Genomic DNA, 25,862 nt, shown 5'->3' on the forward strand with positions numbered 1-25,862 from the left:
CGAACCAAGCAGAGGCTCTGAAAAACCTTGTCCAGTGCTGTTGCCAGTGTCCATCCTGGTTAATCAGTTTGAATATCACTATGGGTTTAACATAATATGGGTGAAATTCATAGCTCATGAGTTGATCCCTTAATTGTAAGATTCTAATCCTCTAGATTTTGTTCATTGTCCAGCAGTGGATTTTAGAGAGAATTATGAGAGGTGAAAACTGCATAGAGCTCTGCTATGAAAATTGACATTGGCCTTCAAATCAGGAAGATCTCGATACATTTGGGGACCAGTTCTTTCTCTGTTTTGCAAATTGATTTGTTCTCCATTTACTTTGTTCTCTTCTATCTGTGTTCAGTCCATCTCCAGCTCTTTGTATTATTTTCCTTTGATCATATAGTAGAAAATCGGATGATGACAATTTTTTTCATTTATATACACATATAGACTGTTGACTCTTTCTTCTGAATGTAGGCGTGCGTTGGAGATGCAGTACCTTGTGTGTAGATTAAGGACATGATTTTGGTAACCCTCGTTAATTTACTTGATAATTTACTTAGCCTAGCTAAAGGGGACATTGTGGGAAGCAGAATAATGGTCCCCAAATATACGCTATTTCACATGGCAAAAGGGATTTTGCAGATGTGACTAAGCTAAAAGATCTTTCAATGGGAAGATTATCCTGGATTATCAGAGTGGACCCAGTGTAATTACAAGGTCTTTATAAGGGAAAGAAGGAAGCAGGAGAGTCAGAGAAGGAGACATGTAATGGAAGCAGAGGTTGGAGTGATGTAATTGTGGGTTTGAAGATGGAGAAATGGGCTATGAGCTAGGAAATGCAGATGGCCTCTAGAAGCTAGAAAGACAAGGAATTGGATTCTTCCCCAGTAGCTCCAGAAGGAATGCAATCCTGCTGACATCATAACTTTTATAGTGCAACCCATTTTGGATTTCAGCTCGTCAGAACTGTAAGAGAATAAACTTGTTTTCTGCCATTAAGTTTGTGGTAATTTGTTATAGCAACAATAGGAAACTAATACAGACACAAGCACCTGTGTTTGGTATTGTAGCTCACCCATTGTGCAAATAACTACTAGTCTCAAAATTTAGTTCTTCTAATAACTACAATCCAGAGGGAAAAAGAACCTAACAAATCAGTTTAATGTGGCTTCATCCCCTTATCATTGCTGAGATAGGAAGTCTTGGGACTTTGGTTGGTTGGTTGGTATTCTTTCATCCAGACCTACCCAAAAATGACTGCTGCTTTTTCCTTTTCATTCTCTGATTTACTTAGCTTCTAATTTATATAATGTATATGCTGGTAAAAAATGACAAAATAAGATCATATTATGTTAAAAATAAAAGCAGAAGTCCAGTTTTTAGAAGGATCTTTTGACTAAAGCTCTGATACTTATTCTTTTTTTTCAAGCAGAAAGTGATCCTTTTTTTTTTAGAAATATACTGAGTGTTCAGTCATAACCAGCAAATTTCAAAAAGTCTAATTTGTATAACATCAGACATCTTTCACTTCCTATCTTGTGCTCTGCTTTTGTAAAAGAAGGAAATAAGCTGGCATGTGTATTTATGAGTGCAAAAGGAAAAACATTTTATTAGGGAATGGTTGACAATATCTATATAGAAGACTGGAATTTCTTAAATTTAAAATTTAGCACATTATTAATAGATAGAGTATTATAACAAAAAAATTACAATTTTACAAGCCCCAAAGTCTCCGCTTACTAATAGAACATTCCTGGGACATTTTTACCTCCAGTCACAAACCCCCTTATTAGCTTTGCCACCTTCTCATGGGAACCTAAAAGAAATGATAATTTTTGGAACTTATCCTGGAAGTTTGAAAAGATAAGCCATTTCCCTAACTCTGAGACATAGCCAATGAGAAGGGAACCTGCTACTCCGATTTGTCGAGTCTTTCCAGGGTGTTCGGACATCTGACATCCTCGTTAATGTCATTTAAACCACTGTGGACCTCGGGTTCAGGGATGTAGAGCAATGTTTCGCCACACATGGTTCCCTTAAACACAGTCCAATGTCTTCTTTCTATTAAGATTGATTTTTGGCTTCTGATTTTCCATCTTTCAAATATCCACATCCCAGTTTTTCCAGTGGTTCTTATGTCATTAGTTGCCTCTCTATCTGCATTCTAAATATTCTTTTGATTCATTTCTTCACAGAGCATTTTTGAAATTATTGTCAAACAGATACTTCATGAATTTCTCTTTAAAGCTTTTGCATTCACTGAAGTGATTCAGAGGGAAGCTGCCCTTGTCCAGGGGGCAGGAAGCTCTTAGTCCCAAAGTTCTTGGTCATCGACTTGGTGGCAGCCATAGAATATTCTTGCACAGCTATGAATTGGGTGCATGTTGACCCCCCTGAGATGTAAACCAGACATATGCTGGCTAGTTGTCATATATGCAGCCTTACTTAGTATGAATTCTGTTGGGAGCTAGTTTGCATCTAGTTAACTGTCTACTGCAATCTGCGTCAAGCGAAGTGAGTGCTAAGGATGAAGTACAGTAAATAAGCATGGATTTAATAATTAAACATCTTGATTCAAGGAATATACAATGATAGCCTTTTGACAGAGTTTTAAAAACTCACTTTTAATCAGAGTTGAACTCTGTAAGTAGAAAACTAGAAAGAATAGTTTGGCATTATGCTGTTTTTGAAGTTAAAAGTTAAAGACTGTAAGGATTTTGGTCAATAGAAAAATCAATAAATGCAGAAGACTCCATGGTGAAATCCCTTTCATGTCAGATGGCTTTCCAGTATCCTGCACTGATTTAACATCATTTAGACCTTTTAGCCAGTGCCTGTAGCTACAAAAAAATGGTGTGAGCCAAAGGGAGTTGACTAAAACATGACTGTGCTGCTTTATTGCTCGTTATTCTTCCTTTTAGAGTAATCCAAGTGTGTGTGTGTGTGTGTGTGTGTGTGTGTGTGTGTGTATATATATATATATATATAATATGTATTATCAGTAAAAGGGACAAATGGCCTCCCCCATGAAGGGATCTCACCACTAGAGACTCTGGAGCTGCAGAAGGAGCACTAGAACACCAGTCCAAATATCTGATTTTTTTCTAATTCTGCCACTTACACACTATGCAGTCTTAGGTGAATTTTTCTCAGTAAAAAAGGTGGAGAAAGCATTTGTGAGATCACAAATTGCCCATAAAAATCCTTTGAAAACTAGAAAGGTCTATCCATACAATAGGTAATGATGGTTATTATATAAAATTATAAAGTTCCTTATCATTCTTTCCATCTTCCTTACCCATGTTGGGGGTCCAGATGGAATCACAAGATGAGATAGGGTGGTACAACTAGTGCTGATTTTATTTTGGAGATAGCATTGGCATCATGATGTCAATTCCTCTTTGACAACTTACTTTCATTTCCTCCCCTCGAAAGTGCTAATACACCATCATCAATGCCAAAACGATGTTAGTCCCAGAGTAGTGGTTGGTGAGCATTACACAGATAGTGAAACTCTTGTTTTGTTTTAAAGTTAGGCTTTGGATTGAATGTGCTGCCTAACATGATGATCATTTTTAACATGTGGAGCCCATTAAGCAGTGTTGGAGCTGGATTCACAGTTTAATGTGCTAACACTGCATCTGTTTCTATCCTGATGACAACACCTGGATCAGTTTAGAACTTATGTAGGAATTTAAGATGTAGTATAGTTAATTTCTAAAACAACTGTTGATCTTTATATGTGTGAACCCCTCGGTCTTTCACATTCCAGATGATTCCACTGTTCCACTGCCATTTGAACAAACTTATACCTGTATGTGCTTTCAGACTGGGAAATAAAAAACACATGCTTTCCCCTTGTGGGAGCTTTATTTTTTCACTTAAGTTTGTCTGAGAGGTGACAATGATGAGGTTATTATTATTCTTTCTTTTTTGTCCTTTCAGGATGGATAGGGGGATGCCTTTATGTTGTACTTTTGTAACCTTTATCAAATCTTCATCTAAAATAAATAGTTGATTGATGATTTTCCTTCCTGCTTTATCAGAACAGATGTATATCCCTAGTCCAAGCCATTTACGATGCCACGAGTAAGCCATTGATTCCTCTTGGGAACCCTGAAACGGACAGGCAGTAAAAATTAAAGAAAGGCAATTCTGTTACTGAGCCTGCACACTGATCTACATGGCTGGCTGCAAGCAGAATGGCAGTTCACTGGAGCCTTGAAAAATGACTTTTTCCTGATGACCTACTGCCTTTTAAAGACAGCAGAGTTTGGAGTTTCTTTTTAAAGGGGTGAATCCCTTGGAGAGTTGTAGTACTCTTCTATTCCCATTCAAAAGAATGAACTATGCCTCCAGGTTGCCCTCAGAAGGGAAACCATTAGAAGACGGGACTCGTACAGCATTTAGGGATGCCCGCTTTGTTATCCTCTTGAAGGCAACTTTTAATGTTAGTTTTTCAATGTGAAAATCCATCTATTTTGAGTGGAATGACCTGCGATAGGGTACATGACACTGGCTTTTTTTAAAAAAAAAACAAAAAACAAAACAATCACGTTTTTAATGTTAAGCTCTTCTACATCACAAAATTGTACCCAACTTACTACCAAACTGCATAGGGTTTATTTATCGGAAGACTGTCGAGAGGGAACTTTTTAATGTTATGTTGGCCTTTATTTTTTATCAGCAAATATTTAAGAGGCTTAACATATATTGTCCTTTCAGTATTAATAGATGCGTATGTGTTATGGAAAATGCCTGGACTAATTCTTTCCCACTTTCATGTAAGAAAAAAGAGGCCTTGTGTTAATAGCTTAAAAAATTTGTTTGCATCTAGATACAAAAACTCAAAAATGGACAGCACAATAATACCTAATTGTAAAGTAATCATGTTAAAACACTGAATGAAGCTGCATCTGAGCTATAGGTTTTTTTTTTGTTTGTCTGTTTGTTTGTTTGTGTCTTTTTTTTTTACTATTATTATTATTTTTATTTTTTTCTCTATATTAACATTCTATGTCTTTTTCTGTTGTTTTGCTAGTTCTTTTCCTAAATCAATGCAAATGTACTAAGAAAGGATGATCATGCATCTATGTGATGATGTTAAGAATTACTGATTGCATATGTAGAATGGAATGATTTCTAAATGTTGTGTTAATTTCTCTTTTTTTCTTTAATTAATAAAAAAAAAATTTGTTTGCGAAGCATATCATGCTTGTTTTTTGGAATCAGTGATCTTCCCTTAAAAAATATACCTAAGCCTGGTTTTTGTGGTGCCTTGCAACTGTGGTCCTTCCAAGGAGGCTTCCTTCCAGAATAGCTTAGTAAGGCGGTGACCTGTGATACAAATCCTGTGACTTTTTATTTTTTTCTGCTTTGTTATTTGATTACCTCAGTTAACCTTGCTGTCTTCCATACTCCCAGTGGAGTTGGACTTCAGCGAACATCATTCTCGTGCTGTTAAATTGGCTAAGGGGCTTAACTTATGATTAATAAAGGCCCAATATCACGTGGGTGCAGTGTGGAAGAGAGGAGCAAAGGCCCTGGACCATAGGCTAGAGAAACATTAAGTGCAGTAGGAAGTGAATGCTGGATGTGGAAGTACTGACGAACATTTCAGGAAAAAAACTCTGCCTCTCTGGTGTCCAGGAAGGTAAGGGAGTGAATCGTAACAACAGTCACTTGTTAAGCAGCTATGATACGTCAGGCACAATACCGTGGGGTTAACATAGTTATCTGATTTAATCTGCATTAACACCAGTTGATATGTGAGAAAACTGAATCACAGAGCTAGTAAGTACAGAAGGAGGATTTGAATCAAGATTTGGCTAAAACTAAAGCATATGCATTTGTATGTATGTGTGTTTAACACTTAATGTGAATTTTAGGAGTTGCTTCAGATAACAGATGGCTGTAATTTTTTTTCAGATTGGAATGAAAAATTAGATTGGTTTTGCTTTGATTCCTCTGATTAAATGCCATTTTCCATTCTTATATGCTTAGATTCTGTTTGTTCATTTCATGCCTTGTGAATTTATTTAATTATCATGGTACTTGCGTGTCAATTTTTTTTTTCTTTTGTTGGCAAAGGCCAGGGTAACAGAAATTAGGTTTAGTTAGGCAGTGATAGGATTAGATGCAAATGATCCCATGGTCTTGTGTGCTGGCCTGAAAGGATGTATGTACCCTAGAAAAGCCATATTTTGGTCCTAGTCCCATTTTGTAAAGGCAACCATTTCTTCTAATCCCTATTCAGTACTGTATGTTTGAAACTATAATTACATCATCTCCCTGGAGATGTGACTTAGGGAGTCAAATCTTGATGTGATCTTGACTGATCAATAGTGAGTGTTGAAATGGATTGAGTGGAGACGTGTCTCCACCCATTTGGGTGGGTCTTGGTTGGTTTACTGGAGTCCTGTAAAAGAGGAAATATCTTGGAGAATGAGAGAGATTCAGAGAGAACAGAACAGAATGACATAGCAATGAGAAGCAGAGTCTACCAGCCAGCGACCTTTGGAGATGAAGAAGGAAAATGCCTCCCTGGGAGCTTCATGAAACGGGAAGCCAGGAGAAGAAACTAGCAGATGACAACATGTTCACCATGTGCCATTCCAGATGAGAGAGAAACTCTGACCATGTTTGTCATGTACCCTTCCACTTGAGGAAGAAACCCTGAACTTCATTGGCCTTCTTGAACCAAGGTGTCTTTCCCTGGATGTCTTAGGTTGGACATTTCTATAGACTTGCTTTAGTTGGGACATTTTCATAGCCTTAGAACTGTAAACTAGCAACTTATTGAATTCCCCTTTTTAAAAGCCATACCGTTTCTGGTATATTGCATTCTGGCAGCTAGCCAATTAGAACATCTTGGTTTTGGGATGTTCTATGAACATTCTATGAACAGTTGTATGAAGATTAGCTAATGGGAGGGTAATGGAAATTATGATTAGTGAAGCAGTGATAGTCAAGATTGGATAAAACGGATCCTGTGGTCCTAGTTTTGGAGATTTGCTGATTTAGCAGTCAGATACTTTCAGTGCTCAAGAAGGGACGCTACTCATATCCCACTGCTCCAAGTTTGGGAATTTAGTTGTCAGTCAGAGGGCAAATATAGCAGCCTGAAGATTCTACTAGCCTTAAAGGGACCTGTTGGTGCTTCATAATTTGCCTTTTTATGTTACAAGATCGGAAAGTGGTAATTGTTTTCATTCAACATTCAGCATGTGTGTGTATATGTATTTATATATTTGGGTGCCTATTATGTATCAGGTATTGTGATTTATTTGAAGGACTACAGAACAAAAAGTGTCTGAGTTCCCTAAAGTTTAACTTTTTTCTTCATTATTAAAATTTGGTCAAGGAAGGATATCAATTTTAGAGAGTACTGTATGTTGGAATGCCAATACATTTTAAGGGGAGTAAATATCTCTTTCTATCCTCATTCTTGGATAAACCATCTCTTTGCCTTGCATGACAAATTAGAGAGTTGCTGGTGGTTTGTGGACCAAATGTTTTGGCACTTTGTGTAGTCTCATCTGTGTTAGTTTTAAATTAGAGTGTTTTCCTCCTTGCCTATCTGTTTTTCATCAGGGCTTATATATCCTTGCATCCAAAAAGGCTTTCTGATTTAGCTGTGAGGTTGATTTTATTGTAGGGATGTCTGTATATCCTGTCATCACAGGCAGCCTTGTTGAAACTTCCCATGTTTTACGTGTATGTTGCTGCAATATGTTCAAAGTCTGATCTTTCTCAGATGTATCTGTGCATAGAACTATTTTATAGCTGAAAAGAGATGCAGGCAGGCAAACTTTCTTCCAGGATATGTTTTCTATTATATTTTGTAATATGAAATTACAGGTTTGTTTTGGCACTCTTAAAGCTGCCTTTTTCACTTGTCATTTGAAGACAACTAACACCTTCCTTTGACTCACGTTTTCCAAGATTCCTTAGTGTTAAAGAAGACTTTCTTTTTGAAATGCAGAAATTAAAAGAATATGGTACAAAAGCATTTTTATAGGTTATTGAGTCTTGAGGGTAGATATATGAATTCCAGACAAAATGCAATAATAGGCTAGGATTTTATTTTCAAATGGTGTTACCAACACTTCTCTTGGAGATTTATTATACATGTGGAGAAACAGAGGCTGCTTTGAAGGTTAAATGGAGTAGCTGGAGAACAGGGCTCACATCCTTTCTCTGACTTTTATAAAGTGTGTGCTCTTCTTTAACAAATGCAACCCCTCCAGCTTCAGATTCCTATTTTATAGCATTGCTATGAGGGTAGATGAGATAATGTATCTGTGTTCCTTAAAGTTCATCAATCTCCGTTGTAAGTGTGAAATAGTGCTAGTGCTCCATTCCGTATGTTTAGTGAGCTTTGATGCCTTGATGTGAAGGCTCCATTGGCTTGGTCAGGAAAGTTTTTCCTGCATTACCTTGAAACTCTGAAGGACCAACAGGATAGTGTTTATAAATTATGTATAATTGTCTGTATGGTGAAGTAGAAGAAGGTTAAGACAGGGAGCTGAGATGAGCATTTGGGGGGTCTGATCTTTACCAACCCTGTGGCCTTGGGCAGGGTCCTTAACTTCTCTGGGCCTTGAGATATAATCTGCTCAGTAGGAGGGTTGTGATGAGGATTGAAGAACTGAGCACACGTTGTAAAATGTAAAAGTACCATAGAAATGCAAGCCGGTGTGATAAGATGAATACCTGTGAGGGATACACTGGCAACATGTGGAAAATTTTAAGTCGAAAAGGCAAGGGATCATTGCAGACATTTGGCTAAAATAAGCATATTGGCTATTCTGTTTGGCTGAGTAGGGGCATGAATAAAGAGAGGTGATTTGGTTAAGACTCCATTCAGAGAATGTGGCCGAGTTAGGCAAACGGGATAAGCCAAACAGCTAGATAATACAACGCAGATTTCTTCCCACCCCCAATGCTTATATGTGTGTGCGTGTGTGTATTTATTAAGCCTTCTAGTTTCTCCTTCTTTATTTATTTATTTTATTTTTAACATTCTTGGTCTGTCAGTGCTCGGTCTCAGACCCTTTAGTGGAGTCACAAGCAGTGGTTGTAGCCAGAACATCCTTTTCCTATTTACCTTAAGTGAAGAATATGATTCCTTCTCAAGGATATGATTTTTAAATTTATGTTAATACTTGAGTCTTTGGGAAAACTACCATGAACTTTAGTGTATCTGTTCTGAAATTTGGTCAGCGCATTTACATCTGTGGGCAGGTATTGCAAACTGAGTAGGTGTGTTCTTCGCCTGAGATACCTACCTGTGTGAAGAGTGCATTCGAATAGTCAGATCCTTAAAGCACAAAGATGACATCTTTCGTTTTGTAAAAGCACAGAGGACCCAGCCATGTACAGAATAGGTGTTTTGCAGTCTGATGGAGACACTTGTTTTTTCTTTCTTGAATCTAGTGTCCAGCAGACCCCGTTTCTTTTTGAAAGAGTTAAACTTCATAAAGTAGTATAATCGCCTATTCACCTCTAAAACAAAACCAAACATTTGTGATATTTATAATGTAGAAAAATTGTAAGGAACATAAGGAACCAGTCTCACTTTGTAACATATCACTAATGCCCGAGACCCCGATATAAGGCAAACAGTATGACTTGTAAAAAAACAAGAATCAAACAAAAACTTTTTTTATATAGCTATGAATTTATGAAAACCCATAGAACTAACAGAAATTCATGAATTAGTATACCAAGATGGTTCATATTACTTGAAACTTTTGGGAGTGAAAAAGCTTAATACTACCCCTTCTGCTTACTAATTTCAAGTCTTGAAAATTGGGAAACTATATTTTCAATAAGTTTTTGAGACTCCAATTGAATTTAATATAGTTAGAAGGAAGTGAGGTGTACTAGACTCTTTTATTATCTTTGAATGGCACCATTTGTATAGGAACTAAATCATTTTGTAGAAAATAGTAATATTGTTTTTCATCATGCAAATTGCAAGGTAATGAAAAACATTTCAAGTTGTTAAGAAGCTAATAATTAAGGTAGAGGATGCTTTTAATCAGTGGAATTAAATGCTTAGAGTATGGTATTCCTGATATTTTCAAGCTATTAGAATTTGCTTTATATTTTACAAAATAATTTTCAAATAAATATATTTAAAAACATGCTTGGGTAACTTCAAGTTTTAATTTTAAATAGCTTTCTTATAAATGGATCGTTACTTAGTTTTCAGATCACTTAAGATTTTTTTTCTTGGTTATTTCTTGTAGAACTTCTGAGAGTGGCAGCACTGATTTCTCTGGGCAGCTAAAGATAACGTAAAAGTATTTAGCCAGTGTCTCTCCTTCTCATTTTCTGTAAGTATAGAGAGTGTCTGGACAAACTCTTCAGTGAGGTGAGGATGAAGCTGCCTCACCCAGGGACCCCCTGTGAGAGGGACTCTGGGATAGCGCTGGAGCTTAGTTTACATGCAGCTGGACCACATTTAATCAGAATATTACTATTTTTTTTTCTTTGGTTAGGGGGCTGGCTGCAGTGGGGGAGGGGATATGTGGCACGTGGAGCTTAAAAAACATCTTTATGGGTAAAACTTTCAAAGGGAAGGAAGAGAGATCCTCTGAGCATATTCCTTCAGGTGAAAGGCTGAGCAGGACTTACCTTTCCCCAGTCCATTCAGTGTCTGAGAACAGGCTTTTTTGTTACTTCCTGAGGCCTCGTTTCATTCAGCATCTACAAGGTGCCAATTTATTAAGTGCCAATTACTTACAGAGTCATTAGCTCTGCCCTTGATGGGTTTACAGTCGAGTAGGAGGAGATCAAGATGGAAACAAGGGAGTTTGGCAAAGTCTAACAGGTGGATGCATACCTAAAGCTTGGTGCCTTCATTTCCCCAGGGATTTAGAATCTTTGTTTAAAATTTGGCAGCTTAATTCCCGTAGTGAAATTTATTTGCCCTACCTTCAATTCCTCTAAGAATCTAAAAGGTATTGCTTATCCCCAAATGAAAACTCTAAATATTATAGTATTTCTCATTCCCCTACCGTTTAGACAACTATTTGCATATTAACTGGAGCGTTCTAAATATAATGGCTTATCCCTAAAGAGGGACTCTAATGAAGGGATTATAGGTTAAGTGGCATATGAGTGCCAAAAACATTTGGGTAAGCCAATTAACCTGATGGTTTTTCACAGTTAATTATCATCAAGTGAGCAGAGGTTAGTGCCCAGAGTGAGTGAACTACTTTTAGATGAAAGTGATAATTCCCTGTATGCTTAAAGCAATCTAGAATTTTTCCTTAAGGTGAATGCAGCTTTTCAGTACTAATCGTCTCTAATTAGAATGCTGTTCATTAAATATGTATTGACTGCCTACTGTGTGCTAGGCTCCAAAAGATAAACAGTATGCATTTGTCTACTCCTAAAGGCAGTGGATTTGAGAGATAAAGCATGTTCTAATAGGATAATAGCTGTATCAAACCTGGAGCTCACTGGGAGACTCATATCTAGCCAAATTCTTCTCCATTCCATAAAAAACTTAAGAATAAGATAGAGTCATACCAGTTATTTCTACTACTCTATCCCTCAAACTTCACTCCAGTCAAGCTAACCTATTGTATTTTCCATTCCCAAATTTATCATATTTTCTTCTGCCCCTATGGTCTTTGAAAATATTGACTTTCAGCCTGGAAACATTTCCACAACTCACTCACTCCTTCATTCACACCTTCTGTGTATGTAGACCTGCCTTCCTCCAGGAAACTTTTGTCTCTTTTAGGACTGTTAGGAGTCTGGTCTTTGACCTCCCATAGCAATATTCTTTGTGTTAGAGTAGTATTTTTCATACTGCGGCGAAGTTGCTTACTTACTTACTGGCCTTTTCTGCTGGATTGAGTGTTTCAAGTCAGGGGATCTTCTTTACTCACCATTGTACCTGCAGTGCCTTTCACAATGCTTAGCCTGCTACTGAATGAATGAAGGTATGAATGAATGAATGAATAATTTTCTCATGACAGAATCAGTCCTTTTGGGCAATGGTTTTCAATAGGGATGGAAGAGAGAATATTAACATCACCTATGGGCCATTTTCAAAGCATACACTTCCTCCTGCTCCTTTGGATAGGTCTTTTATGTCTCATGCCATTTGAGATCCCTGCTAATTGTAGTAAGGAGTCACTGCTCTAGTGGGGATGTGTGATAGGCTCAGAGTAAAAATTGAGTATATCCTGCAAAAAATAACTAGGAAAGGTTTTGGGGAGACATCGGCTTCAGGAATGAGCATTGCGAGTTGAAGAGTATTTGAACATATGTAACTAGTTGAAAGATGACAATTCAGGCAGAGGAAGAGAAGAAATAATTTGCACAAAAGCATAAAGGCTGGAAAGTTTGGCTGACATTAGGGTGCATATGGAGAAGTAATGGGAGATTGGCCTAGAGGCCATACTAGGAGGGGGGCAGAGGGGAACAACTTCACAGCTGGGCTGGGAAGGGTGTATTTATTATGGGAAGAAATAGGGCATGATGAGGGATTTTTGTAGAGGGGAGTGGTGATGTTAGAGTTACATTTCAGGAAGTTTCTCTATCCACAGCATATGTAATAGTCAAAGTGGGGATGAAAGCAGGCAAGGATAGCTATTTAGTTCAGTTTAGCAAACATTTATTATGTGTCTAATATGTGTTGGGCACTGGCAGAAAACATCTGAAATAATTCCTTCTCTGAGGGTACTTATTCCCAAATGGCACAAAGAGAAAATGAATAGGCAGTTTTATCAAGCATACTAAGCAATGCAGGTAGGAAATAATTTAAACTTGAAGTAGGGTAGTAGAAAAGGGAAGTTAGAGGAGGATTCAGGGTAAAGTTGTGAGTTGCATTTTCTTTGAGGATCTTAATGGCTTTAAAATGTCTTTAGCTAGTTTAAAAAAAGATGTAGGGGGCGGTGCGACGGTGGCTCAGTGGCCGAGTTCTCACCTGCCATGCCAGAGATCCGAGTTCGATTCCTGGTGCCTGCACATGCAAAAAAAAAAAAAAAAAAAAAAAAAATAGATGTAGGGGCAATGGGAGAAGGATACCTCCTGTATCACCTTCATGATATTACTTAATGAGGGGATGTATGAGAAGGAGAGGTTTATGGGGGAAATTAGTTTGGATTCACTATGATACTGAAAGGGCAGCTAACAATGTTGTGTGATATTTACAACATGCTATATTACTTAGCGCTCTTTTGGTCACATATGTCAAATTTGCGTATGACTGAAGTGCATTTATTGGCTTATTTAACAGTGTTGCCTTCAGGCATGGCTGGATGCCACTACACCAGGAAATGCTTCTGCTCTCCTTGATCTGTGTTCCTTTGTGTTGATTTCATTCTCAGGCAGACCCTGTCTTTCGAGAAACCTATAAAAGAGAATTCTTATGCCCAGATTATTGGGTCATACTGACCGATTGGTTTGGCGTGGTCCTAAATCAACTGTTGTGGCCAGGGATGGAACGATAGTATGCTAATTGGCCAAATTTTAGGATGACCTTTCATCAGGGAGTGAGGGCAGCTTCACCGAATCCCCTGGACCAAGTGAATGTACATGTAGGCTGTTTCTAAAGGCAAAAGAGGGAACTATTTATAGTAGAAGGGACCTTGCAAAATAGCAAGTGTCCATTACAGAAGCTGTGCAGTTTTCAAACATATTAAAAGAACATTGCCTCGTTTTATTTTCACCACCTTTTTTTTTATCACAACCTTTCGTAAGAAGCATTATTATCCACAAATCATAGATAAGGAAGCTGAGCTTTCAGAGAGTCTAACTGGTCAAAGGTAGATATCCCTGGTATTAGTAGATGACCCAGGATTTCACTTCCTTCCTTTATCTCTAAGTGCTTACTTGTTTTTCCATTCGGGTGCAGTTAGATGTTCAGGATCATGAGCACCAACCTCGCTGAAGTATAGATGGAGGAGTCATGTCTTGAGCTGGCGCTCATTGAAGGTGATGACCCCTGAAGTGGGAAGTGTAGAGAGAAAAGTCAGGGGATAGAACCAGGAGAGAGACATCTACATTTAGGAGGATAAATGTGAAAGAGATGTTAGCCAAGGAGAATGCAGAAGGAGGTAATCAAAAAGATAGGAGGGGAATGAAAGCACAATGTATTAAAGGCCAAAGGAAATACTTCCTAGTGCTTATTACGTTGTTTTGATAGGGTCATTAAAGCTCAATAGAATTTCAATGAAATACGCATGACCACAATGCATAGATTTTGAGGGCAATAAATGTGAAACTAAGTTTGCATTGATGGCTAACATGAATTATATGGTGCTGAAGGCAACACTATTAATAGTTAATAATAATGGCAGCATTTGTGACATTTATATTAAATTTTATGTATTAATATAGAATGCATTCTGTTATATGTAGCATTCTATTACATTTTACATATATGCACTCTATTGCATATAGCAGTGTACTTTATACTTGGTAACTCATTTCATCCTGATAATGATCCTATGAGGCAGTTATTGTCCTTATTTTACAGATAAGGAAACTGAGGTACAGAGAGGTGAACCAGCTCTGTGTGATCCTGCCATCTCACAATGTGAATTTCAGTCCGCTTGGCCTCAGAGTCAACCTTCTCAACCATTGCATGGAACTAACTACCCTTTCTGGCCATAGGCAAGCATGTTTGGGTAGCACTGAAGCAGAGCAACGTAACAAAGACTGTTCTTTTTCTTGTTTCTTTTATAGAACGGATTTCAACCCATTAATTTTTTTTTTTTCCTTTTTAAATTTAAGGCTTCAGAACAAGGTGTCATTTGATGTTTGAACAATCTTAAGCATCATTCTTGCTCAGAGGGACTAATGGTCATCATTTATGTGGATACTTGTGACTGAAAAGGCCAATGAGAAAAAAATAGCAGTGAGAGAAATACACACAAGGTCAGTTTGGATGGCAGTGTCACATCATTCATCAGCTTTGCAGTAGCATTGGCCTTTGTCGATATTTCCTAAAGGAAAAGTCTTAAAGTAGCAAAAACGAAGAACCACAAATGAATGAAACCAGGCATAGGTTCCTTCCATCAGCTGCTCTAACTCTTCTGCCTTTCCTGGAGTGGAAAATTTCATAAATCTTTAGTGTCTTTCTGAATTTTCAGTACCAGTTTACAGAAATAACCTTAGAAATGACATCAGCATGAAATTTTGTTTTGAGTTAAGGTTTTTCATTAGCTGAGAAATAGCAGAAGAGGTTTCACTATTTCCATTTTGGAGTGGTGTAAGAAAATGCACGTGGTTGAGAATCTATTGTGCTTAGTGTTGAATGGTTACTTTTCTTTGCACTGGCCAATTATTCTGATTCTATGAAGGCCCTTTTAGTTTATCTTTCTTAATATGAAGTTGAGGTGGTGTAATGTATTCCTTATCACTGGCTTGCATGTGTGACATGACTTATATGTTAAATCCCAGTACAATTTAGTTTTCTGGTATATTCTTTTGTCATAGTATTCATCGCTTAAATAAAATCCTGCCTAAGAAGATAGCAGCCTTCAGAGAATTTATCATTCTCAGGTCTTCCTTAGCACAGGATGCTTTGCATATGGGTGAGGTGTCTCCTTGCTTGTCCATTTTCATTTTATTAACGTTGCTTGCCCTTGACTGTTTTTCTACAATGTGAATTTCAGGCCATGCCTCATCAAAGTTTATTCTTGTAATTAAATTAGGGGATTTTTACAATTTAGTTGTTTGTTTCGAAGCCCTCACCTTGTGAGAATTATATATATCCTGTGGCTGCTTCAGGTTACTAGATTTATTGCTGTAAACATAAGAAATTATAGAAATATTTTGAAAAGTAAGCATTTTTTTTCCTCCTCCAAAAGCCTCTTTATAGCATTGGCTATCATACTGAACTAATAGTATGTAGAAAACCTGCTTTGGGAAACATAGTTCTCCATCCTTGGAGCTGCCGTGGTAAAGGTGAAGTATTGTCCAAAATAAAACGAACTTCTAAACTTTCCTCACTGTATTAACAAAACCCCCAGAATCCTTTGCCATTGAGTGGTCCACTGCCCTGACTTTGAAAGTGTGGGATTTTCTGCATCGATGTTAGAGAAATTCAAATCAATATCTAAGTTACTGTATAGTGGAGATCAGTTGGGCTTTCATTCTGAATTGCTTGAAATCACCCCTCACCGACAACATTGCTTGGGATTTTGGCAGTTTTTGATATTTCTTTTAAATTTTAATTATAACCCATCAAGTCTTAAGCAGTTACTCCTGGGTTAGACTCTTGATGAATGGCATAGCAGGATGTTTTAACTTAATGGATCCAGAATAACATCTGTTTCTAATATTTAAGCTCTGATTTATATGGAAATTCATTTAATACAGAGTCAATACACGGAGACTTGTAAAAAATCAAAATCAAAACAGAAAATCGAACACCACTGTGATATAGTAGATCCTGTCTTAACAAAGTATTTCACTTATGACCAGGTTCAGCCGCCACGGGCGAACACCGAAATTAGCACAGTTTAAACAGTATGGCAATTTATTTCACCTATCCAGGAACCAGGGAGAGAGGTAGTTCCAAGACTTCCCTGATGGGGACTCGATTTCTCTCCATTTTCTTGCTCCTCTCTGCTGCGCAGGGTTTCTATTTCTAGGGACACCCCTTGGGCCAGTGCTCCTAGCACTCCAGCGGGAGGTGGGGTGGGGGAAGAAGGCCAATCCTTTTCCTTTTAAGGACTCTTCCTGGAAGGACTATAGCACTCTGCTTCATGCCACTGGTCAGAAATTAATCATCTGACCCTATTAGCAGCAAGGGAAGAGAGAAATGCCATCTTTTTTTTTTTTTTTCCCAGAGGGCCAAGTACCTTGCTAAAAAGTGGAATTCTGTTATTATGGAAACAGGGAAGAACAGATATTGGGGAACAGCTAATATCCCTACCACTTTTTAAGACATGATTCCAACAGATCTTCTGCCTTTTTACTGAACATCCAGATAAATCTATTAGTTTTCATAAGTAAAGTCTATAATGTGTGTAAAAAGTCTTGATGGTTTTTGGCACATAGTAGAAAATCAGCAACTATGATCAATCTGTTTTAATTCTAACCCCCCACAGAACCTAATTTCAGAGGTTGTGGGATTAAGCAGACCTTAAAACCACTATAAGGGGGTTTTTGTAGATTGTAACCCATCTCTGCGCAATAATAAGAGAAGCAGCTAAGACAACAGAGACGTCACTCACATTCAGGTCTCTGGAGCGTGCATGTGTCTGCACAGCAGTGCTCTGTTTTCCTGCATAGAAGATAAATAAACAATGACAAGTGTTTGCTGAATGATTTCAAAGTCGAACTATTATTATCATAGAAACTAAGCTCAGTGATGTTAAGTGGGAGGCAGTTCAGAGGAGCAGTTGAAAATTAGTACTGCCCAATCATTTGATCTCAGCTCCAATATTCATCCTGCTGTTTTAACTGGCCATGTCCTCTTGCATGTGCCTCGTTATCTGTTTGAATCTGTTGCATCTCTTTGTTTTTGAAGTCAAACAGTAAATGTCATAGCCGGTACTCAGTAAAAATATCCGTTCAGTTTGGAGCGTTCCAAAACTGATTTTCAGTGACATTCATATGGGAGTTTCAGGAGAGGAGGGGAGGGGTTAATCAAGTGCCAGAGTTTGTACCTTATGCCCACTGGAAGGCCAATCGGCAGAGAGGCTAGAGGCCAAGGTCATCAGGGAAGCTTCCCTTCCTTACTACTTGTTTTTTTTTTAAAAAAAGCTTTGACATCTTATCAGGCAAGAGGTTTCTATCTCACCTTTCTAGTGATTGTCTTATGTAACCTGGGCTGCATTTAGGGTTGTACCTTATCAGAGTTATGTGTAGTAGGTGCCTTGAGCTCCTTCTCCTTTCTACCTCTGCTCCACTGTGGTGTTCTGTAAGTAGGTTGACAAGTGCACTAGAGATCTGTGGTAGTTAGATCCAGTTGTCAACTTGGCCAGGTGAAGGCACCTAGTTCTGTTACTGTGGACATGAGCCAATGGTACGTGAACCTCCATCTGTTGCTGATTACATCTACAGTCAGCTAGGAGGCATGTCTGCTGCACTGAATGATGTTTGACTTAATTGGCTGGTGCTTAAATGAGAGAATTCAATGTAGCACAGCCCAAGCAGCTCAGCATACCTCATTTCAGCATACCTTATCTCAGCACTCGCAGCTCAGCCCAGGCCTTTGGAGATGCAGAAAGGAATCACCCCAGGGAAAGTTGTTGGAACCCAGAGGCCTGGAGAGAAGGCCAGCAGAGATTACCCTGAGCCTTCCCAAATATGAAAAAACCTCAGATGAAAGTTAGCTGCCTTTCCTCTGAAGAACTAATGGAATAAATCCCCTTTTATTAAAAGCCAATCTGTCTCTGGTGTGTTGCATTCCAGCAGCTAGCAAATTAGAACAAGATCCAAATGACTCAAGATGCTGTCTTGTTCCATAGCAGGTATGATGTCACAGGGCAGACATCTTCCAAATAATCATTTATATACCCCCTTCAACATTGAATCTTATCTAAATACACTGATATTGTTGATTCCTTAATATTTTTCTCTACATTGACTTTACAATTTTAACAGATTCATCCTCACCAAACATCTAATTCAGCCTTGATGTTACGTTTTCTTTCTAAATCACATGAAAACAAATGGAACCATTAACATTTTTACAAAGTTTGTCTATCTTGTCATGCTTCCAGTGATATGTGGATCACCTTTTGGGAAGGCCACGTGGAAAGAGCACTGACCTGAAGCTCTGTACTGCTATTTCCTACTTCTGTGTCCTTTGGGCCAGTTATTGATCTTTCTCAATGATAGTTTCCTCACCTGAGAAATGTAGATGATGATATCTACTTCACTGGTATTGTTCTATGGACTACGTGAAAAAAATGTAGCCAAGGAGAGCATCGTGGTGCTTCGTGGATAGTGAATACTCAGCAAATTATTTGTCTTTCCTGAAATCTGTTTGGAAATATCAAGTATGCCAACCTGGAATTATTAATTCTTGAATGCGGGAGACAATGAAGTACTAAAATGATTACTGTAGATGATAATAAATGCTGTGAGAGCTCAGAAGAGGGAAGGGACACAGTTGACTAGAATGAAGGAAGAAGGGAAACATTTGGGGAGGTGAGGACCATTGTCTGTGCTCTGTCTTGCTCCCTAGGAGGCTGCAACTCTACTTGTGGTCCAAGGACCAGCAGCGTGTCTCCTTCACCTGTGAACTGGCTAGAAGTGTGGGATTCGCTGGCTCTCACCAGACCTTCTGAATCAGAACCTGCAGTTTAATGAGTTCCCCAGGTGATTTATATGTATGAGAAGCACTGTTCTGGGTACTCTATATCCCATCTACAATTTATTTCCAGGAGGGGGTAGTTCTCACACTGTAAGCATGTTCTGTGCATCAGCATTACTCGGAGCTGTGCTTTTTTAAAAATGCAGATTTTTAGGCTCCACATCGAACTGGGGCCCAAAATTTGCATTTTTTTGCCAGTAAAAATGATTTTCATGGAGATTGGTTTGACAGCTGCCACACTAAAGCTTAAACCACTGACAGAGACTGCATTTATCCTTCAAAGTTGTTTTTTTGTTTGTTTGTTTTTGCAGTCCAATGAGAGAGAAAGTTTTACTGAGAAGAGATATAGTAATTTTGGTTTTAAAAAGCCATTTAGGGAGGCATTAGGGGTACCAAGGTAACTCTGAACCCAACCTGCATGGAAAATCTTCTATCTCATTGCCTTAATCTCAGCTACCTGGAATCCAATCATTAAGCCCCATGATAACACGTCTTCCCAGGGAAATAGTCTCTTAGCAATGTCGGGTTCTCATTTCTTTTCTTTGGATTTTGCATTTGTTCATTATTATCTTTTAACGTTTTGTTTTTTAGCCGTGCCATCAAGACCAACCAGGACCTTCTCCCAGAAACCCCGTGGACGCACATTTTCTACAATGATTTTTGGGGGACGCTTCTAACCCACAGTGGGAGCCACAAGTCATACCGGCCCCTCTGCACTCTGTCGTTTCGCCTGAACCATGCCATCGGAGGCTTGAACCCCTGGAGCTACCATCTCGTCAATGTCCTATTGCATGCGGCAGTCACTGGACTCTTCACGAGCTTCTCCAAGACCCTCCTTGGGGATGGATGCTGGACCTTCATGGCTGGCCTGATGTTCGCCTCACACCCCATTCACACGGAGGCAGTGGCAGGCATCGTGGGAAGGGCCGACGTCGGAGCCAGCCTCTTCTTCCTCCTTTCCTTGCTCTGCTATATGAAACACTGTTCCACCAGAGGCTCCTCAGCCAGGACTTGGGGCTGGTTCCTAGGGACGGGCCTGTGTGCAGGATGCAGCATGCTGTGGAAAGAACAAGGAGTGACTGTTCTCGCCGTTTCGGCAGTTTATGATGTCTTTGTCTTTCACAGGCTGAAAATGAAACAGATCTTACCTGCCATTTACAAAGTAAGTGATTGTTGGCTCTCGAGCATTGGATTACGGAGTAATCTCCTTGGTCCTCTGCCACCATTTAAAAAAGCAAATTTGTTCCTCTTCAGATAGCATTTAAAATGAGTTACTTTTGATCTCTGGTAAGTGGAAGTGTCCTTTTGACCTTCCTCTACTGAGCTGCCTTTCAATCACCGGTTGTTTTATTTCTCGGGCTTCTTAGCTTATTTTCATGATTTTTAAGGTGGTAGAAGAATAATTTGCCTTGTAAAGAATGTAGGTCATGTGACTATTCTCTATTTCTCCTCCAGTTCTCTAGAATTCAAGAAATTGCCTTTGGTGTGTGTTTGTGAAAATAGCATAGCTGATAATAGAGCTGGATGCTGGACTCTGCAGAGGGGAAATCCTCTGTCATTTGTTAATATTACTTTTCCTGAGTTGATTTTGGAAAACAACCCCTCTGTGCAGTGTGCTGAAAACTCGAATTCCTAAACCATGAATCATATTCACCTTTTTCTTGTTGTAGTGCATGAGAATAGAGAAGTCAAAACAAAGTGCTTATAGAAAGTTTTGCCCCTGAGGTCAATTGAGACCTTTTGCCTCAGGGCTTAATATTTATCCTTCTGTATTCCTGAAGTGGTTTCTAATGCAGTGTGGTTTGAAAGTCACCAAAGCATTTTGGGACCCCTATATTCTTAAAGACAAGTGAATAATTTTCCAGGAGAGTGTTAAGGGGAAGCGTTGGGGAGACAAGGTCATTTTGAGAAACTGCGTTCCTTCCCATCTTGCCCTCCTCCCTCATGTGCAATAAATCCACCATTGCGCTGACTTTCAGTGTAGAGACAGAAACTTGGGTAATGTTTGCAAACCTCTGTCCTATTTTAGGCGAACTCCTGCCTTCCTTTTGGACACTTACGTGAGGATTTATGGTTTTGGATACTTGCCCTGAGAAAGCCAGCAAGTTTTTCTGGTTTTGACTACTTTTTTCCCCTCAATTACCAAATTCACTTAAAACTGAAGTGGGAAGAAATTGAAATAAAGAAAAAGAACTGAGGCCGTTAGAAGCCAAAACATTTGTCAAAAAAAAATTGCATTGATTTTTCCACCTATGAGGCAGAGTACTCGGTGCTGTGTTTTGCTCTGTGGGAGTGGAGCATGCATTAGCTTTTCAGTTAGAACAGAGTTGTCAGGTGCTTGATGAAGTTCTTTTGTGATTTCAGTTAAATGCTGAAACCTTAAAAGAAAGCTCTGGTTTTACTCTTGCAAACAACATATAGCTTGAAAGTCGAGTCCTCAATTTGAAATCAGTTTTACTTATTCTTTCTAGGAGATTTAGTTTGAATGATCTTCTTTCCTTGAAAATGACATCATCCACAATAACAAGCTTTCTTGTTTTTACTGGAAATACAAAGAAAATAAATATAATTCCTGGTCCTTTTCCTTACTGAGGTTGTGTTGTAGTTAAGGTTGCAGGCTCTACACATAATGGGTGAGTGGGACAGTGGCTGTTTCAGAGCTTCACACTGAGACTCTACGACACATTGTGGTTTCTTATACAAAATTTCCATTTTGTCGTCTCCTGAGTTAGCGAATGTATTTTGATATGCCAATTCAGGACTTGCTTTCAAGGCATTTTGAAGTTCTCTTCAGTTCTCCAGGCATATTTTCAAGGACAGAGTACAAAATTAGTCATTGTTTATCTGAAATTAAAATTTAACTGGGCGTCCTATATTTTATCTGGCATCCTGTCTCGTGTAACAGTGGCTTAGGAAACCGAGAAATTCCAATAGAGAAGGAACTCCTCAGAGTAGAAAGCATGAAGTCCCTTTTACTATAGCCATGGATTTAATACATTGACATTTCAGTGTTCTGAGAAGTTTCCAAATGGAAACTTGCCCAGGCAGCCACAGCCTGTAGGGCCAGGCGGAAGCAGGGGTAGTGAAGGGGGGAGGCAGGAACCTTTGTCCAATAGTGGCCATCTCTGTTTAGCTCTTTCTCTCATTCTTAGGTTTTGGACCAGTGAGCTTAATGGAAGCATTGGGGTAACAAGATTGTAGGGATTTGTAAAGAACCGTGGAGATCATCTATGCCAGTAGAGGTGTAGAGAGAGAGAGAGGTGAGGGCCACAAAGAAAAAGAAAGACTGGCCAGGCAAGAACACACATTTTTGACTGTCTACACCCTGAGGTGTGAAGGTGAACAAACAGATGTACAACCAGACGTACAGTCACATGACTGCACAGGAGAAAGGAAAATATGTGGACTCTGGAATATTACCTCACACAGGCTGAGTAACCTTGGGCTAGTTTGATGATTTGTTTCTTTATCTGGAAATGGAGCAGGTCATTGTTCTCTCCTAGAATTGGGAGGAATATATGAAAAAATACACAGGACAGTGCATTGGAGGTTGTTCAGTGTGAGCTGGGGTGTCCCATATCTAGAAGGCATCTAATATAAATTAATTGAAGGGAATGAAGAGAGATCAATGGTAATTATAATTCTTCAGCTTAAGAAAGATAGGCCAAAAGATAAACTTCTAGTAGTCTTTCAGTATATAGTAGTTTAGAAAAAAAGAAATGGTTCATAACTGACTTAATGCTGAAGCATTTAAATTTGACCTAACTTTCATTTAGCATCTCATGACTGTGAGGTTTATAAACACTGGCATAGATTACATATGGAAGTCATAGAAAATTCCATATTCTACCTCTAAAATATATAGATTTCTATGCCTGGGGTGAGTTAGAAGAGATTCTTTCTGTAGGAAGTGGATTAAAAGAGTTTGGAAGGTCCTTTTTTAACCTTAAAAGAATAATTGCTTAAATATCTTCCCAATTAATTCTGCATCGTAGTTATTATGGTTTGCCAGGTGAAGTAAACTTCCCTGCCCTGTTAAAACATAGCTTGTAAAAAAAAAAAAAAAAAAAGATCAACAAGCGGGCCACGGTGGCTCAGCAGGTAAGAATGCTTGCCTGCCATGCCCGAGGACCTGGGTTCGATTCCCAGTGCCTGCCCATGTTAAAAAAAAAAAAATAGCTTGTATTTAAACAGAAAACTGAAGTGCCCCAATATTTAACACCATTATGCAAATTAAATAGGCTAAATACTCATAACTTAAAAAATGGCAATCCACTTAAAGCTGGAGATTATTAGGACCAGAGGGGCAAGGCTCTCCATTTTTATGGTTTTGTCAGTAATGTTTTTACCATAGCAATCACTGTCAGATTCTTTCTTCAGTATTGGTGATTTTCAGTTCTGTAAGCCCTAAGAATCAGATGCTGGCCCCCAAACTCACTTGTCTCCCAGGGCCATTCAGAGGGGACTGTGACGTGCTCGAGAAGTCATGTGCTCTCCAAAGGGCAGGCATTGCCACTCCTCTCTACTGCATTATTTCAGTAAGGAAGTCCAGGTTTCAGTTTGGTAGTTGTCATGGTTAGGGACAGGTGTCAACTTGGCCAAGTTGTGGTACCTGTTCATCTGATTGGGCAAGCGCTGGCCTGTCTGTTGCAATGAGGACATTTCATAGGATCAGGTCATGATCACGTCAGCTACATCCACAGCTGATTCCATTTGTAATCAGCCAAAGGGGAGTGTCTTCTGCAATTAGTGATGCTAAATCCAATCATGGGAAGCCTTTTAAGGAGGACTCAGAGGAGACAGGTTGCATTCCTGCTTTGGCTGGTGAGCCTCTCCTGTGGAGTTCGTCCAGGCCATCCATTGGAGTCATCGGCTTCGCAGCCTGCCCTGTGGATTTTGGACTCTGCGTTCCTACGGTCACGTGAGACACTTTCATAAATTTTATATTTGCAAGTGTTCCCTGTTGGTTCTGTTTCTCTAGAGAACCCTAACTAATACATCTTGGTACCGGGAGTGGTTCTTAAGGAACAGAATCTTAAAAATGGGTTTTTATGAATGGTTTTCTACTCTGACTGGGCTCAGAGACACTAAGGACTCTGATTCCCGTAATCAGAATGACACTCCCAATCCATGGACTGAGTTGGCAAAGGAGATAGTCAAAATATCATCATTCGATTCTCCTAATGCTTCGCTTGTACGAAGCCAGACTCTGGGGGATAATGTTTTTGACACCTTTACAGAGTTTTGTAGGAATAAGAGTTATAGAGATGTTGGTTGGTTGTTGTTAGATACACTGTCTACATTAAAGGGTGAAAGGGATGGGCTTAAGGTTTCAAACAAGAAGCTTAAGTGCCGTCTGAAAGATGTAGAGGTTTCTATGAGTATCCTGAAGGAAAATTTTATTTCCTGTAGCCGTAGACTTGAGATCTCTGAAAATCAGACTCAGAATCTTATTGTTAGAGTAGCAACTTTACAACGTAAACTGAAATCTCAGTCTTGCATGGTGTCTGCCGTTAAAGTGAGGGCATTGATTGGAAAGGAGTGGGACCCTGAAAAATGGGATGGTGACATATGGATTGATAATGATGTTGGGGGTGAGGTTGAAACCCTAGACCATGCTGAGCCTTCTTTAGATAACCCTGTAATAGTCTGCCCTGAGGACATAGCCGCCCCACCTCCAGCCTGCCTTGAGGAATTGGCCACCCAACCTCCTCCTGAAGGGATTAGCCCTAGAGTTATTAATCCTGTTTCACCAGATGAAACTGCAAATGAAGGCCCTGAAGCAAATGGCTTGGAAGATATTTCTAATTCTTTTCATGACCCACCCCCACCACCCCTCATTTCTTCTAGACCTATAACTAGACTAAAGTCCCAACAGGCCCCTAAAGGTGAGGTACAAAGTATCACACATGAGGAGGTACGTTATACTCCAAAAGAACTGTGTGAGTTTTCCAATTTATATAGACAGAAATCAGGGGAATATGTGTGGCAATGGATTTTAAGAGTGTGGGATAATGGTGGGAGGAATATAAGGCTGGATCAGGCTGAATTTATTGATATGGGCCCACTAAGCAGAGATTCTGCATTCAATGTTATAGCTAGAGCAGTTAGAAAAGGTGTTAACAGCTTGTTTGGGTGGTTGGTTGAAACATGGATCAAAAGGTGACTGACATTACCTGAGGTTGAAATGCCAGAACTGCCCTGGTATAATGTAGATGAGGGGATCCAGAGGCTTAGAGAGATTGGGATGTTAGAGTGGATTTATCATGCAAAGCCTGCTCTTACACCCCAGGAATGTCCAGAGGATGCACCTTTTACCAGAACAGTGAGAAATAAATTTGTGAGACTAGCACCATCATCCCTCAAGAGCTCTGTGGTTGCACTTCTCTGTAGGTCAGATATTACTGTAGGAACTGCTGTCACTGAGCTGGAATCCTTAAACACAATGGGGATGACAGGATCCCGAGTTGGCAGAAGCCAGGTGGCAGCACTTAATCACCAAAGACAGGGTAGACGTGGGTATTATAATAGACAACAAACTCAAAGGAGGCATCAAAATTATATGGCACAC

The 25,862-nt window shown here is 39.1% G+C and overlaps 1 protein-coding gene across 2 annotated transcripts in view; it reads left to right on the plus strand.

Moving 5' to 3' along the window:
* The window catches only part of TMTC2 (transmembrane O-mannosyltransferase targeting cadherins 2), a 478,556-nt gene that overhangs the window by 147,200 nt on the left and 305,494 nt on the right, over positions 1-25,862 (plus strand). Inside the window, exon 2 of one of the 2 annotated variants that reach the window (XM_077111531.1) lies at positions 19,883-20,453. The exons of the other annotated variant lie outside the window; for it this stretch is intronic. Within the exon in view, the coding sequence (XP_076967646.1) occupies positions 19,883-20,453 (571 nt within the window). The remainder of the gene's footprint in view (positions 1-19,882; positions 20,454-25,862) is intronic. 2 annotated transcript variants of the gene reach the window in all.

The sequence above is a fragment of the Tamandua tetradactyla genome, chromosome 7 (assembly GCF_023851605.1).
Source record: "Tamandua tetradactyla isolate mTamTet1 chromosome 7, mTamTet1.pri, whole genome shotgun sequence".
In the NCBI taxonomy this organism is placed as follows: Eukaryota; Metazoa; Chordata; class Mammalia; order Pilosa; family Myrmecophagidae; genus Tamandua; species Tamandua tetradactyla.